Below are 18,329 nucleotides of genomic sequence, written 5' to 3'. Positions count from 1 at the left end.
GTTTTCTTTGCCAAAAACCATAAAACAACTTTACCACTGATTTCGAGAATGCCGCCATTGCCTTTCGCATCACGTAAAACTGGGCTCAGAGCGGACATCAAAAAAGGCAATATTTTTTTTACTAGATAATGATTACAACCACACTATATCGTCTCGGAGGCTATAAAAGAAATTAACGTTCTTACAATTAAGAGCGTGGAGGCTTCGCCCGCAGAAAGGGAGCGGGATGAAAAAATAACAAGAGGGCAATATGTTTTATGGCTCCGCGCCGTTTTGGATATTTCTGGGGCGGTAAAAACTTAATAAGAAAACGAATATATAGAATTGGTTTTTAACTTAATTAGGTTGTAATTAAGAATAATAATAAAAAGATACTTCGGTACAAAAACAGATTATGAGTATAAACAATAAGTTAATGTAACATTATATTAAATAAAATCGAAATGTAATACATTTTTTTAATTAATCTCCTAGAATGCCAACAATCTGCCCGTGGGCAATAAGTATTATCATATGATTTCAGTTATATAATATTAACCATCCTGACATGTAGAAGATCACTTCAGTAAGATTGGGTGTAGGTCAGTGTATTCGTCACCCTGTTTGACAATAAAATGTCTGTCTGTGAGGTACGATTTCTACTGTTCTCAGATCTCAAAAGAATGCTCGCTGGCAAGAAATTTTCGTGGAATGAAGAGGTGATCGCTGAAACCGAGGCCTATTTTGAACCAAAGGACAAATCGTACTACGAAAAAGGTATCGAAAATTTGGAGGGTCGCTATAATTAGTGCATCGCCCTTGAAGGGAATTATGTTGAATAAAAAAAAATAATTTTGTCAAAAAAAATGTGTTTTACTATGGTAGGCCGGGGACTTTTCAATTGACCTATTATATTGCTTTAAATTACAAAAAAAATCCTTTAAAACTAATTTATAAGCCTAACAACTTTTTCATGTAGTGAACGTTTAAATTATTCATTTCTCTTCCGAGCATTTTTCCAAAATACTACGCTCTCTGGGGCTGGGAGAGCCATCATCACCATATCGTAATTACGCCGTGATACACTCACACCACCCCCCACACCCCTCGTCAAACCAGCTATCCGCGAATTCAGACAACAGTTTTCACGGTAATAATCATCCGTTATGTTTAACAATAACGCCACGGCGTCCCCCCTCGAACGGCATTCATGTCATACGTGTAGCGAACAAAAGGCGACAAAGCCGAAATTAGCAACGCACGACGTTTTTCCCGCTGCCGGTTCGTCTGCCTCGACTGTCTGTGCGAGACAGGGCGTTGCGGCGGCCTCGGGAAGGTGCCGCAGGATCGTCCGTTACGCCGGAAAAGTTTATTTTGTCGGTGTGCAAATGTATTCGCAAAGTTTTCGCTTTTATTTCGTCGCCGGTTTAGGCGACGGTAACGGTGACATGTCGCCTGAAATTATACCAGCTCGAAATTAAATTGTACAATTTAGAGGATGCTGTTTGTTCTGCTCATATTTTAACCGATGAGGAGTACAAGAAGTAATAAATAAGGGCCTTTGAATCTTTATACTGTTACATTTTCTCAACTCAGAGTTCGTGTATTTGTATAAATAATGTTGAGTATAACAGGTCAATTAAAAAGTCCCCGACACATAGATGGCGCTACCAGAATTAAATACGTGGCGACCGCCACGACCCTTTAGACCACCACGAATTCACCACCAGCAAGCACAAAGGTTGGCAGCGCCGGTGGATGGGTACCATGCAGTTCCAGGCGATAAAAGACCATCAGGACGACGTCTCGTTCTCTTTTCTTTTCTCCATCCCCTTGTAATAGTACCACTTCCACAGCGCTACCGTACTTTCTCTACCTAACCTAATATCCTGTCAATTCTCCCGTCGACCACATTTATAATTTAATATTAAAATAAACAGTATCTCTTCAACCAGTGTTTTCAGTTCTCGTGCAAATTCCTTCCAAAAATAGTAGTGAGTGTTCTGACAAATAATCGCAGCGGCAGCCACACATTTCGACCGACTGACCGACCCGACGAACATTCCTACAAATCCATATGTTTTTAGTTAACCCTAACCCTACAAAGATGCGTGTATGCATTTGACAGCTGTCGGATCATTAGTTTGTGAATTATAGCATTTTGAGTGAAGCAACTTTTGTTATTGTGAAAAAAATGGATAAAAAGGAATTTCGCGTGTTGATAAAATATTGCTTTTTGCTCAACCATCAAGGATTGGTATGCTAAGTTTAGACGTGGTGAAATGAGCACTGAAGACGGTGAACGCAATGGACACCCAAAAGAGGTTGTTACCGACAAAAATGTTAAACAATTCCACAAAATGATTTTGAATGACCGTAAATTGAAATTGAATGAAATAGCAGACACTCTAAAGATATCAACTGAACGTGTACATCATATCATTCACGAATATATGGGTATGAAAAAGCTCTGTGCAAAGTGTGTGCCGCGCGAGCTCACTTTTGACCACAAACTGCGACGAGTTGATTATTCGGAGCAGTGTTTGAAGATGAGCAACCGTAATAAACCCGAGTTTTTGAATTTCGAATTTCATTCCGAAGTCCAATCGACAGTCATCCGACTCACACGGGCAGCACACGTTGAACCCGCTCCAAAGCATGGGAAAACGCAACAGTCGGCTGGCAAAGTTATGGCATCGGTATTTTAGGATGCGCATGGAATAATTTTCATTGACTACCTTAAAAAAGGAAGAACCATCAACAGCGACTATTACATAGCGTTATTGGGCCGTTTGAAGGACACAATCACCGAAAAAGGTCGCATTTGAAGGAACAGAAAGTGCTGCTTCACCAAGACAATGCACCGTATTACAAGTCAGTGAAAACGATGGAAAAAATCCATCCATCCACCGTATTCTCAAGATCTGGCCCCCAGAGACTATTTCCTGTTCTCAGGTCCCAAAATAATACTCGCTGGGAAGAAATTTTCGTCGAAAGAAGAGGTGATCGCCTAAACTGAGGCCTATTTTAAAGCAAAGGACAAATCGTACTACAAAAATGGTATGGAAAAGTTGAATGGTCGCTATAATCAGTGTATCACCCTCGAAGGGAATTATGTTGAATAAAAAAAAACTAATTTTGCCAAAAAAATGTGTTTTACTATGGTAGGCCGGGGACTTTTCATTTGACCTGTTATAAATTAATTTTAAAAGATTTATAACAGATGGTGTTACTGTGTGGTATCAGGTATTTTTGTAACCAATTTCGTGTTGGCAAGTACACTGACAAGTACTTGTACCGAGTAAATCGCGTTTGTGGGAAGTTTTACTTTTATTACTTCAATTTGAACAAAAAAGGGGCTGAAGGTCATCGAATGTTGTGTGAAGCTTATGATATTGGTTTTGACGTTTTAAAAGTGGTGATTTTGATACAAAAACACCGCGTTCTGGAAAACCAAAAAGATTTGAAGACGAATATATGAAGGCCTCATGAAATCATCAATGGGGATCACTATGGACTATAACTGACGCGTCTGAGCCGAGCACTGCGCAAAAAAGACCGAAATACCAGCAAAGACGCAACAATTTTATCTTCAACATGAAAACGTTGTTCCACATGTTGTAAAGCCGGTGGAAATATACTTGAAAACATTATAATAGGAAGTGCTGGAACCCCATCACAGAGGATCAGATGGAATTGTGAACCTAAATCATCCGGGGACCAACACACCGACAAAGAATTGCACACACACAAACATAAATTCAGATTTTCGTACTCGTACTTGAGCAGCTTTGGAAGCTGAACATATTGTTGATCATGTTTAGGCACCTTTTGATGATTCCATTAACTATGTATTGTGGGTACATCCACAACACTTTTCATAACCATAACTGATTTACAAGCAAAACATTTTTTTTTTTCTATTTTAATTCAAATTATTTTCTTTTCTTTTTGTTATGTTCCTTCCAATGAACTTTTGCATCAATATTCATCCCAAAGTACTTAAAGTATGCGGACAATAGCACTATCATATCTATTGGTTTGAGAACTAATTAAAAAAAGACCAAAGTATTGACGACTGATTGCCTGCTATTAGAAATCTAAACGGGACTTCTACATCTAAACTAGTTAGTGCAGTGGTTCTTGAGTAAAGTACTTGAGGTCGCAGTAACGGTTTGGACATATCTGTTGAATGAAAGGTGAACGAACCCTTCAGAGAAAGGCGCTGAGTGCCGAAATCGATATTTTGGGTAGAAGACGCAGCCCTGAAAAATAGAAACGATATGAAAAATAGGAGACTGACATTGTCGAAACCCAGAACAGCTTCGGTTATGGATCGCTGATGATGATGATGATGATGATTCAGTTATAATTTTTTATATCTTCTTAGTAGAATGATTCTTCTGCACTTTAAAAAAATACAACTTAAAAAAAAATATATTAGAAATATTACTCATTGAACAATTTGTGATATTAAGTAATTAAATAATTTCGGTATTCTGCAAACATAATGAAGTGAATGCAGTTTACAAAAGAAAAATCTTTTTATGCTATAAAAACACTTTTGAAACAGTCAAATCCCCTAAAATAATCAAATCATGACTAATTTCTTTATAAGAGGATCTACTCCTTCGTGTGCACTCAGTCCCTCTTAATAAGAAGCAGTATTCTTTTCCTTATCGACGGTTCAGTGATTACCCTAAATCCTTCCTTAGTATTACATTATATTTTCAGAGATACGATTTCTTAAATACAAATTTGCTAATCCTTTTTAATCCGTTGATTCAGTTTACATAATACTTAATCTAAAATAAACTTATTTTTTATCGGCATAAATACAAATACTTTAATTTTTTTCCATTGTAGTCATTTTTTTAGAATAGAGATAAATAATTTTATTAGAAGCTTTCATGTAACTTCATCAAATTTTGATATCTGTTGGTGAAAGTATCTTATAACAGGCGGGGCAAAAGTCCCGCTACCATTTTGATTGCGCGCCATCTTGGTTATGTGACGTTTAGCTCGGTTTCGCTCTAAACACTGTGTTGTGTAGACGTCCAAATATTATTGTGGATAAATATACGCCACAGGAACGAGCAGAAATAGTGACAATATTTATTGAAAATAATCGTCAAAAATATCCCAATCGTCCAGTGCCTCACAAAACCACAATTTATCGTTTACTGCGAATTTGATTGACCTTAATCTGATTTTATTTAAATATTATTTTGATTTAGGCATTGATATAGTTCAACAATAAAGCTATTATATAACCACTCCATTGTTTATAATAATAACATACATACATTTATCATAAAAGACATGAAGACAGAATGGGAACATTAATGGGAGTATATTAAAGTAATATGTATGTAGACTTGATTGTTATTTTAACTAAAGAATGATATATACACATTTTAGAAATTACAAGGGTAGATTTACAAAATAATAGATAAAATAATCCGAATACATGCAAGGACATAATAAAAGTCTTTATAATGTCCGACAATTTCATTAATCTGAGATTTTTTTATTGTTCTTCAATACTACAAAACATAGTAATTTACAAAATGTTCACAATGGTACTTGAATACACAAAAAATCATTTAAAATTACAAAAATTGATACTTGAAAATTGTCAGAAAAAAATCATTATTCATCAAAATAACGAATATATGTAAAAAAACTTTTTTTTCTATTTTCTGATACTACATAAAACGTTATCAAACAATAAAAAATGTAATCTTCGAAGACTAAACGAAGAGTTCGAATGAAAAATGTCGCAAACTTTACAGTCTTGTAAATTACGGAGGGCAGGGCACAACATTTGTACCCATTTTAGCTCGAGTTTAAGAGACAAGCTTGGAACAGAAGTAAATAAAGCTTTCTACCCAGGCACCATACCGTTTCAGTTATTCTGCCGGCAATTTTATTTATTTACCCGTGCCAACTATGACTTGATATATTGTATAATTCAGAACAAGGCTACTGGCGTCGAATGTTCGAAAGGTTCAGTGTATCTCATTTAGCCGATATCATGTTGTAGCTCGAAATAAACATGTCAGTTGCACGAGATTTGGATAATAGTATAAATTTCCAGATAATTTATTGGACTGATTATATAAAATAGTTGCTTTTAATAAAAAATAATTCTTATAAATATGAATACTGTACTAATAATCAAGCTTGGGCGGTATTTGAATTACTTGTAATTAAAATACGTAATTGAAATTCAAATATATGGCCCCTTCAATAAAACAGTGAACTCATCTTAATTGATGACCCCAAAACGTGACAATGTTGCCGCAGTTCATGTTGTTCGTTTCAGTTCATTTTGGCTAAAGTAATGAAACAAAAATAATATATTTTAACATTATATTACATCGAATGCATATATTATCGGAGAACTTAAACTAAAATTAATTATGCAGTTATAATAGTTTGTTGGTTAGGGTTGTGTTTCATTATATTTACATTGAACTCTTTTCCACACCACCTATGAGGTAGAGTTCTAGACGCGTTTTTATGTAGTGGTGTCCCCTGCAGGCCTAATATCTCTAATTAACATTTGTATATACAAATAATTTATTTTACTTTCATTAAGGAGCTATTTACTAAAGCCATTATTACAGATATTTATCTTTTACGTTTCGTTTGGTCAAAGACATTATACTGCGTGGCCATATTGTTCAAGCATCTAAAATCTACCACGTGTCTTTTTTCAGGCCTGTTTCTATAGATGTAAATTACATAAAACGCAATGAAACTTGTTGGTATCTTTTCCACCAATGTACTAACCATAATATACTGGTACAATATCCATAACTGTAACTAATGGTACCTCCAAGTTCTTGAGAGCAAGAGCTGGTTTTCAGACCACAGCAAAAGCCCTTGGACTTAGAGGGATATACTAATTTTGGGCCAGGAATAAAAACAATCCTGTTTCCAGCATGAAGAACAATATTTTTTTTTAATTAGTAATAAATGTTATGACTAATTAAACCTACTCAATTGCTATTCCAACGTGTACTTATTTCCATCAACTTTTATTGTCTTTACACTATTTTTATTATCTAATGACTGACTCCCTAATTATTTCGGCACCTTCAATCAGAGTAATAATAAGCAGCGATCTGAAATTTATCAAATCAAGTAAAGTGCTAAAACAGCAGTTGCTTGTTTATAACATGTAATTATTATAACTAATGTTGGAGAATCTTGCAGACGTTTGACAACCGGACGACATTATAGACTTATACGGTTACATGTTCAGATAGCATTGTATCTTTTTTTAACTAGAATAAAATGAGAAGAAAAATATTGTTTGATCTTAAAACAAATTTACAAATTGCGATAAGTAACACATTAAATATATTGATGACGTGAGTTCACTATTATTTTGAATAGATTATGGTCTATCCAGTAAAACAGCCAATGCACGTCATGAAAATTTATGACGTTTGCACGTTTACCGATTTATAATCTCTAATTAGAATCACTAATGCTGTGAAGAATTTTATGGACATTTAACAACAGCGTTGGCCATCAAACGCCTGACTGTATTTAGTAATTTATATTTGAAACAAAAATAGTTAAAATACTGTATTTTGTATTTTTAAATTTCTATAAACACGACTTTTATATTTCATATAACTAATTAAAATAAAAATGTATAAAAGAAATTCTCCTATTTCGATTTTAGAATATTCCACAGAGTAATGCGCACCTTGTCGTCACCACAGCGTATCGCACAATTTATGGGAGATTATTATGAATTATTTGTCTGGTCAGGAAGCTGCATACTCTATTGTTTGCATACCGCATCTAGAGAAAATTAAAAATACTTTCGAATAATGGTAGATAGTCGATTCATCGAGAAATTTCATTTAACGAAAGATGCAAGGACCTAATGCTTTCAAATAAATGCAATTTGATTTATTTTGTGATAGGATGCAAGAAGTCGATGACTTATCTTTTAATAATTGATCATTTTTGTTTGTTTGAATTATATAACTAAAAATATACTGAATAAAGTATATGCAATTTGAATGAATAAAAATGTTATTAAAAATTAAGTAAATCATGACAGTAAGTTAAACAAAGTATATAACATAAATGTATTTTCACATTAAACTTTTAGGGCTATAAATTAATTTTAAAGATTTTTTTAATTGACAGTCGTTACTTTTTACGATCTTTCAGACAATTTATGGATTCCCTCTCAAAAGAACGATGTATCCCTTCGACGATGTTAATGTAAGGAAGTGAAACGCTATTCAGAGGTAACGACTCATATATCGGAACAAGTAGCGATCATAAGGAGTAAGGTTTGGAGAATACGGCGGGTGGGTTAGCAGTTCCCATTTTAAAGTTTCCAAGTATGTTTTCACGTGTTTTACAACATGTGGTCGAGCGTTGTCATGCTGAAGAATAACATTGTTGTGTTTCTACTCGTATTCCGGCCTTTTTTTAACGCAGTATTCGTCTCAAAAGCATTAACTCTACTTCCATCACCTTCAGTGCTTCGCCATCGTCTTCATCTTCAAGTATTCGCATATTAAAATCGATGGAGCATGGTTGCCATAAACATCATACAGCATTCGATGGCCTACAGCAGCATTTTTCTTCAAAATGAAGTAAAAGACTAAAACTTCTCGCAAATGACATTTTCTACTCTTAACATTTTTTTGGTTCATACTTTAACAAAATGGAACTTACTGAAAAGCTAATAAGGCTGTAAGGCTTCAACATGAAGTTGTTTACAAATGTACCCTAAGATATTTATACACAGTCAGTAAACAATCAACTGTTGTAAATAATTTAAAATTAATTTATAGACCTGATACATTCACCTGTGGTTTAGAGATGATTCTCTTACCGCAAGAATGACCACTGTTGTAACACTTCTTTGGACCTACTAAGCTAATCATCAACTACCAAGCTATCTGAAAATTATTTCAGAGTTTAGAGAGCTGTATTTTCTTCCAATAAGTCTCGCAGTTCATCAAAATCACCACTTAAATTGTTGAAACCACAATCCACAATTGGAATATGATTAGCTTCGGCAGCAGATTTCTTTAGATCAAACCAAAATTGTAATGAATATTAAAAATTCAATTTTGAGCTTCCCATAATTAGCGTCTGTATACCCTGAATAACTCAATAACCTAAAGTGTTACTTCGTGTAGATAAATGTAAAAACCATCGATTTTAACAGTTATATTACGTTGTTTACATTGAATATTCGCTTTTTCACCAATACATAACGTTATTCAAAATACATACAAGCTCTCAATACAAAATGCAATAAAAAATATATGTTTAGAAAATTATATTCTGCCACATATCTTTGAAATCATAAATTCTAATGCCATTCAACATTGATTTTCATATCATGGACCTCAAAATACATATATTTTGAGTGTTTTATCTTTACAGGAGAAATAAAAACTGTTGGCACTTTTCCATGTAGTTAAGTAATAGGTTCATAAGAAGACTTCGAACCGAATTGGGGTTCAGAAATAGCCCTAAGGTGTGGATAGCATCAGTTTTGAAATATTACTGGAGAAAACATCCAATATACTGTGATCGCCATTGTAGTAATTTGATCGGTTAGTTTCGATATACATTATATAGATAAAAACAATGATGACCTATCTATATTTTAAGTAAGGGTCAGAAACTTTGCTTTCTGTACACCGGGTTAAACTTACTTTTTCTTTATATTTTAAACTCTCCTTTTTACCAACTAGGGTTTATCTGGACTGGACCTACAGTTTAACGTGAGCTCTGAGCCACAATCCTCGGCATTAAACCTACCGCCTGGCCTGTGACCAACTTAGAGACCATCCTGGTTACTGGCGTGAGTGAGATGGTTATTCCTTGTCGGATTTTCCAATGTTGCCTATAAAAACATTTACAGTTACAATTACAAACATAAGTACATCCATGCGCCAACAGAATTCGAACACGCGACTATCGCAACAGTTGGAGGACCGTCCTGTTGCCTTGACCACTGCGCTAACAAAGCCGGCTCTTACTAATTTTGCTTATAATTTAATAGCAATTCAAACAAGTAATAAGATCAAAGTGGTGCCATCTAGATATTGTACGTCGCAAAACATGTCATTTCTCCAAAATTACCTATAAATTTGAATATCTATTTTCTCTGTGGTAATAATGCAACAATTACTGTCAATTTTTATAAAATGTATTTAAACGATACAAAAAATCATTAATATACCAATGGCTAAAAGTGATTAAAATACAATTTGTAATTTTCGAAAAAAAAAACATTAAAAAATAAAATGATTACGGTGTAATTGCTACGTGATAAAGCATACGACTCGTGAGACTTAAACGAATTTCCCCTTACAAAACTTTTTAATTATTATCACAAAGGCGCATTAATCAACGTCAAACTAAAATGATAATATCGTATGAAATAAATTAACCCGCAAGCTTAGCGCATATATATATAACTGGGTACATTCAAATGAGTCCTTTCTGTGAAAATATCTGAAATGGCGTTAACGTTATTTCTAATAGTTGGAAGTGTCTTTGGAGCTAATTATTAAGTTTTAATCAATGAGAATTGGATTTAGTTTTAAAAAATCTCCATCCACCAACAAAAAAACTCCTTTTTACCTATTTGTGGACCCTAGAAACTCCCTACCAAAGTATATTTATTTTAGTAGTCACTTGTTTTGAGAGATATGTCTCAACTTTCAGCAAGAATGATTAAAGTCCTTCAAGCATCTTGCGATGCTTCAGTCGCTATAGGAATACGAAGCACTGTTTCAAAATAATTTACCATTCTGGCTGGTAGATACCAAGGATATGCTCCCTTTTCAGCATAATAGTGCAGAAATATTTAACGTATATAACCTCCTCTTTTATAGTAATATCAAAATTTTCTTGCGTTCATTAATACAGATATTGGGTCTTAAATAAATTAGTCATTAGCAATTATGATATCAGTGGTATTCCTTTGGCACTCATTATGAAATTTTAATCAAACAAAATTGGATTTTATTAATTAAAATCTCGTTTCACCAACAAAATTCGTCTTGCACTCCAAAAATTGAAGCTAATACCTTTTTGGCCTATTTTTGTTCATATACATTAATAATATATAATTAGTATGTGGTAGACCTCATTCATTCATAATCATGTAATGATTGTTACTGATGATGAAAAGTGCATAGATTACGAAAATCTAAAGCGAAAAAAATTATTAGACAACCTGGTCAATCATCAGCATCAACTGCAAAGGCGAATATCCATGCCTCCAAGGTAATGCTCTGTATTTGGTGAAAGCAGCTTAATGTTTTACACTATGATCTGCTAAAACCTATGATACCTGATCAATGGCATCTATCACTGCGTGAAAGACAGCAAAGACACAACAACGTTATTCTTAAGCATGACAACTCACGACCACATGTTGCAAAACCGATGAAAACATACTTGGAAACATTAAAATGCAAACACATATGAGTCACGACCTATCTGAGCAGCATTTCACTTATTATGAAGATACCAAAAAATATCGACCCATTTTTCATGGATTCAAAAACTGTGAAAGCTTTGAAACTTTAGAAGAGACAAACTTAATTTAGAAACAAACCAAATATTAACACCGAGTCGTCAGCAATCATAAATATCAGTAGCATTCGAATAGAGAAAGTATACACAAGTATTCTAGTATTTTTTGCTAATCTTTTAAATGGCTTCTGAACTTACAAGCTTGAAGATTAATGTACTCCTTACGAACTTTACAGCTAATTGGTTTTCAATCACTCTACAACTACTAATACACAGAGAAAGAACATATAAAAAGTAACTGGTAACAGTTCGAAAATGTTTTTCGAGACAACGTATCCAAGTTCTGTGGAGAAGTCAAATTTCTAAAAGGAATATACAACTATTTGCATCGATAGAATTGACAAAATATGGTGAAGAATGTGTAAGTGTGAAGGAGCTGTGATTGATGATGATGATGAAAGTAATAACCATAAAACTGACAATAAATGTCCAATATAAACCATTACTTAAAGTTAAGCTAGAAAAAATAAGTCAAATAAATAGTTCATAAAATGAATTAAAGTATATTAAAGTAAAATATAAGTTATTTATTTATGACATTTTCTGAGTAATGTTAATGTTTTTCTTTTCAGTACAAAAATGTTCTATTTCAATAATCCAAATTACTTACGCGGAATATCGAAGTTTAAGTTAGTCTGGATCACACTGTACAAAAGTAAATCAAAAACTATCTAATATGTAAAACGTTATGTATATACCGAAAAACTTGTACTAAACTCTTTTTATTTGTATATCGATGTAGACCCCATCAGCTATTGAATTTATCCTTCATTCCAATAAATAAAACGGTTACCTTATGTGTCCCTACTGGAAAAGACCCATTATAAACAAGGATATATCATTTTTCTACCTAAAAGATTTTTTGTCCAATTTAGTGTACTCCTGATATATTATACTCTAGACAATAGGATGTCCTATATTTGTTGAAATTAAAGCCTCCCCATGAGATATAGAACAAACTGCTCAAATATTCTTTCATATTTTACTACCTCTATTTTTTCTTGGGTGTATAATAATACAAAGGTTATTGAAGTAGTCTTTTTGTACGAGAAAAAAACAGGAATATAATTGTATTTTCTGTTTCAGTTACTGTTAGAGCATCTAGAATGTTTGGTGTCCCGACACGAGAGGTCGCTGCGTATGACCGTGGTAAAACGACAGGCAGCTGCGCAATCTGGTGTTTCGAGCGAAGTGGAGGTACTCAAGGCCTTGAAAAGCCTATTCGAACACCACAAGGCTTTGGATGAGAAGGTATGTATTTAAACGCCTTCCAAAATAAATCTCAACTGTTACTACTAACTTTACTGAAGATGAATCAACTCAATCATACCTACAACGTATAATAAATTTAATTAGTACACAAATAGTTTTTTTTAATTTGTAGGTTCGAGAGAGACTAAGGGTAGCATTAGAAAGAAATTCAGCGTTAGAGGAAGAGTTAGCAACCACCAAAGAAGAAGTAAGTATTTGAAGCATTTATTTTAGAAATCACAAATAAATAAAACTAGTAAATCAAACCTCATACTAGAGAATACAGAAATAAAATAAATATTCAAACAAACATATAGCATTATTTATTGTGGCTAGTTCAATATTTTACTTGTATCAACTTTAAATTTTCTAAATTAAGTAAATTACTAAGTAAAATACTAAATTTCTAAATTAAATATAAAACATTACCGTAAAATTAAACTCCTGATGTATTAAAGTGATTTTATAATAAGTAAAACTTCACGGTTACAATGATACATAACACTCTTTAAAGTTCTGTGCTGTTACAGCTTCTAGTTAAACTTTTTTCTCAACATTTCAACCTCAGAATTATCTTAATTTGATTCCTTACTCCTTTGTCTAGAACCTATTTTTTAGATTTAAACAAGATCGTGCTGTTAATATATCTCGGAATGAATCTTAAGGGATGTTAATCCTTTATTATATCTATATTTCTTTACTTTTGATTAAATGTTGATTATCAACACCTCATGTTCTTTTAGGACTGTTTTATAATAGATAAGAATATATATATATATATATATATATATATATATATATATATATATATATATATATATATATATATATATATATATATATATATATATATATATATTATAATATATTATAATATCCCATAACTATGAAGATAGACATAGGTATAGAGAATTGAACTTCAATTCAAAGTGTCCAAATGTATTCATTCTGCTTCAAAAATATATTCTGTAAAAAGGTCACGTTGAGAACTTGCCTTGCTCTACTTGTTTGTAGACAAATTAAGTGGCCTGAATAAATTGTCTTGTTTTCCTAAGAATTCCATTAAATATTTCACTAAAAAACAAAAATACAAAGGCCTGATTAAGTACTCTAGCCACTATCCTGTCGCATAGTTACTAGGATTAATACAATAAACAAGGGAACATATCAAAAGGTTAAATTTTTAATATACAATGTCAATTTTACACTAAGATAAAATAATATTTACTTGTTGCATTTTTAAATCTCAATCAAAATATCACCCAACTATAAATACTGGTATTTCGAATTAATTACAGTTCCGTTTGTTTAGAATGTTTAATTTTTTCTCCATTTCAGTAAAAAATAACTTAACATAACATTCCAACTAGCTAGAAACTTAAATTAGATGATGTGTTACCTTATTTCAGTTACAAAACGTAAAACAGGGATTACCGCAAACTAATGTACCTGCAATAGAGGATAAACCAAAGGAAAACGGACAATTAGAAACCGGGGACCAACTAAACAACAGTCACAACAAGGTACGTGCGACCACTCGAAACGAAACGAGCCCTTTTCAGTTTTGTTTTACCAGTGGAGGTGATGTGGAAGTGATTTATATATTTTTTCGACTTTGGCATGAGCCTGTCAGCCGCTTTCTTTTACTTCGTTTTTTACATCTATCTAAACACCCCACCTAGGAAAATATATTGTGCGACACGTGAACCATACAAATTACCTTATTCTTTACTGCTAATATATCGTTGTTGGATTTTCCGTCAAACACGGCAGGATTGATAGATGAAAATAGCGTACACAGCGTTATTTCATATTTTAATTTTTTTATTGGGAGCTATAATTTTGAATAATAACTTTCACAGATGTACTAATTAAAATATATTAGTTTTTCCATGATTGCCTACCAGCGCATTCGCCATACCGTAGTATTTTTTTATGTTTAAAGCTCACTATTATTATCAAATAGCTCATTTTATTTCAAATTTCTTATAATTTAACATTAAACATAAGAATGATGTTGCTTTAAATGATTCCACTTAATCTAAAATATATTTCCCCAAATACGTTATGATTGATAAATAATAATAGAGCACACAATGTCTTTCAGATTTCGATTTTTATTGGAAGCTCCAATTTTGAATAAAGACTTAAATATTTTATATAAAATGATCATATATAGATATATTGATGAAAATACTTTATTTTTACTTTTCTGTGATTATTTACCATCGCCTTCACCATAAACTAATAATATTCTTTATTATTTTTAACAGTCCTGTTATTATCCAACAACAACAATTAATGCTTCAATTTAAAGAAATTAAAAAAAAACCATTACGATTTTAATAGTAATTTATATAGAAAAAAAAAGTTTCTAATATTTCCTATTAATATTAAAAAAAGGCTTTATTATTATTATGAAATGCATAGTTTATACTTTTTTTTCATAAATAATATTTCTAGAAAATTATTTACCTAATACAAAGGTGGTAAAATAAATGATTGAATTAAGGGCAAATAAATTTAACAAATGTATTCTTTAAAAGAGGAAATTTTATTTTTGTATATGGTTCAGTATATTATAATAAATCTTAGAAAGAATATCGATATATATGCATTTTTATACTATAAATAAGTTTTATTGTGTGTAAAACTTTTTACTATGAGAATTAAACTTACCATTACACAAATTCGACAACATGTAATATTTTGTAACATACTAAAAATGCACGTCTATTAACATAGATGTTTGGATGTTGTCATGTTTGTGTATAGCATGTTATTGTGGCATATAGGCAATTCCGGCGAAACCTCGACTAACAAACGGCGGTGTGGATGGTGAATCAGCTGAAAGCGCTGCGAGAATAGCTGATCTTCAACAGGCTTTAGAGCAACAAGTGAGTAGCTTATGTGCGTTTTATTATATATGTAGTTAAATCGAAAAGTACATAACAAATGCATGGCAAATTCAATATGCAACTAATATTATCAGATTGAGTATCAGATACTTTGAAATATTCGTTTTAATGGGACTGTAATATTGATATATGCGGATTAATGTTGTAATTATTATGAAAAATAAGTATATTTAAATGGTATTGTTTTAATAATCAAGAATTAAATAATTTTCAGTTATATTTAGTCGTAATATCCATATACAAGGGGAGTAGTGCTAATTGTTCACTATTAAAATATACATAAACGTTTGCAATTTATTTTTTTTTTTTGAAAATTATTTCTTCAATATGGTTCAGACCATTGATTAGACCAAATCACTATGAAAACATAAAAACTCACTTAACATTCCAATATAAAATTCAGAAAGTAAATGACGAAAGTAAAAGCATATGACGTTTCACCCTTTATACAATTAGTACAGTGAGTCTATATAAACATATTATTATATCTAGTAAATCCGCTTTTTCATGTCAATATTTCTTAACCATCACATCTCTAACATCGATTTCCTTTTAGACAAATGAGATTAGTACATGGCAACGTAGGGTGGGAGAGATGCAGAATCGGGTTGGCGAGCTGGAAGAAAGTTTGTCCAAAGCGCAAAAGGAGCTGCTCAAATCGCAAGATGCCAACTCGAAGTTGCAGAGAGATCTTAGAGAAAATGTAGCACAAAAGGAAGACCAGGAAGAGCGTATCGCCACGCTGGAGAAAAGATACTTAAACGCGCAAAGGGAAAGCACGTCCCTGCATGATTTGAACGAGAAACTGGAGCAAGAATTGCAACATAAAGAGGCTCAAATCAAGGTAAGTCCTTAACATTTTCGGGCTATAATTTTATCAATGTCTTACGTCACTGTTGGAATGAGATGTTAGCTTTCGCGGAACTAACAAAGCGCTTTATTAATCGAAATTTATGTCGAATTAACTTAAACAACACAAACAAAACAATTTTTATAACTGTTTGGTTTTTGTACACTTTAGTAACACATCATTATATCAAAATTATTTGTCTTCTAGATAAGATAAACTGGACTGATTTATATCATTAACTAACTGAAAGTAATATATATCAATATATAAATCAATTGTTTATTTTATACAAACAAATTTACATTTAACGAATTATAAGGTTTCGTTATCAATGTACATTCAGATGTTCAAATATTTCCTATATTCTTTGTTATGGTAGAACGCGGCAGAAGTACAGAAATCGATACCGTTTAAATTACCGTATTAAAATATCCGAATATGCTTCATATCATTACCCACATTTCTAACTTGATGTTTTGTTTCCAGTTACACGAGGAAAAGATCGCGGCCATTCAAGAAAAACTGGAACTGGCTGAACAAAAACTAGCTCAATATTCGAAACTTCCGGAAATGGAGGAGCAGTTGAAGCAGCGCATGGAGGCGCTTACGCAGGTGAGACCCCAGGTACGAGGCTCTCAGCTCACTTTTTCTCTTCTTCTATTTTCATGAATGTTATTGTCTAATAGAGCACTGTTACTTTGCAGTTTGAAAGTTTATAGTGTGTGTTTTACGTTAATGCTATTCAACGTTCGATAATGATTGCGACCTTGAATAATCTCTCGTTGTTTTCCCATAGGTGGCGTTTCCAGAACTGCGTGCGCGCAATAGGCATAATGCTTTGCATATTTACTTTAGTAAGAATGAAAATATATAACATAACAATCCTGCATATTACGTCAAAAGCAATTACAAGCTGATAAAATAAACGCTTTTAGTTATACCATAAAATCAGTCTTGTGCTACCAACTTTATGAGATAGCATCATTTGCATTACATCATACATTCAGACTTCATGTACTTGTCTGATTTTATACTCATCTTCGAAAGTGGACACATCACGTAATATTGATTATATTTTTGCCTGTCATTTGGTAACGGAAATAAGGATAAAGTTATTTGTACTCATATACATAGACAGTAATGTGATAACAATTTAAAATACCAATGAAAAACCTTTACAATGTTTACCAAACACGGTAAGCATTATAAAGATAGTAAAGTAAATATTAACATATAAATTGTCTTCATAGAAATAAATTACTCACTTTTTTTTTCTTCATTAGAATTTTAATAAACAACTTGTTTGGAGTTTTTATTGATAATATTATTACATTGAGGAACCATATATCATTAATAAACTATATAATTAATATCTGTCGTTCAAAATAATTAAAATATATTAAAATCAATATGTGAGCATGCAGTGTAATAGATAGACAAAGCTTATAAAGATATATTGTTATATATTATTTTTAAAATAAAATACTAACTTAAAGAAACAACAACTAGAACTTATTCAAGGTCCTAAATCAGAATAATACATAATATTTTCAGTACGAGTAACGTTTTGGTTAACTAGCTTCTTATTTGTACAGTTAATTCTTATTAACATTATTCCTGTATTCAAGTAGTAGAAATTAAACGTTATAAACTTTCAAAAATTTTATGTGCTAGCCTATAGTCACCAATAGAATTGTCCAAAAGGAGTATAAATGTGTTTGTTT

At 32.2% G+C, this 18,329-nt stretch overlaps 1 protein-coding gene across 15 annotated transcripts in view; it reads left to right on the top strand.

Annotated features, from left to right (window-relative positions):
* Window positions 1-18,329, top strand: part of Liprin-alpha (PTPRF interacting protein alpha) — a 348,725-nt gene that overhangs the window by 317,977 nt on the left and 12,419 nt on the right. For 9 of the 15 annotated variants that reach the window (XM_076396951.1, XM_076396950.1, XM_076396957.1 and 6 more), the window contains exons 3-8: window positions 12,673-12,837; window positions 12,971-13,045; window positions 14,247-14,360; window positions 15,633-15,734; window positions 16,312-16,599; window positions 17,092-17,229. In XM_076396951.1, the coding sequence (XP_076253066.1) occupies window positions 12,673-12,837; window positions 12,971-13,045; window positions 14,247-14,360; window positions 15,633-15,734; window positions 16,312-16,599; window positions 17,092-17,229 (882 nt within the window). The remainder of the gene's footprint in view (window positions 1-12,672; window positions 12,838-12,970; window positions 13,046-14,246; window positions 14,361-15,632; window positions 15,735-16,311; window positions 16,600-17,091; window positions 17,230-18,329) is intronic. The other 6 variants (XM_076396963.1, XM_076396953.1, XM_076396959.1 and 3 more) reach the window with 2 other exon arrangements.

Source organism: Rhynchophorus ferrugineus, unplaced genomic scaffold (assembly GCF_030347505.1).
Source record: "Rhynchophorus ferrugineus isolate W39M unplaced genomic scaffold, kcgeb_rfMv2 rfM2, whole genome shotgun sequence".
NCBI classification, from domain to species: Eukaryota; Metazoa; Arthropoda; class Insecta; order Coleoptera; family Curculionidae; genus Rhynchophorus; species Rhynchophorus ferrugineus.
The sequence above is the reverse complement of the archived record's forward strand: the minus strand, read 5'-3'. Positions and strand labels throughout refer to the sequence as shown.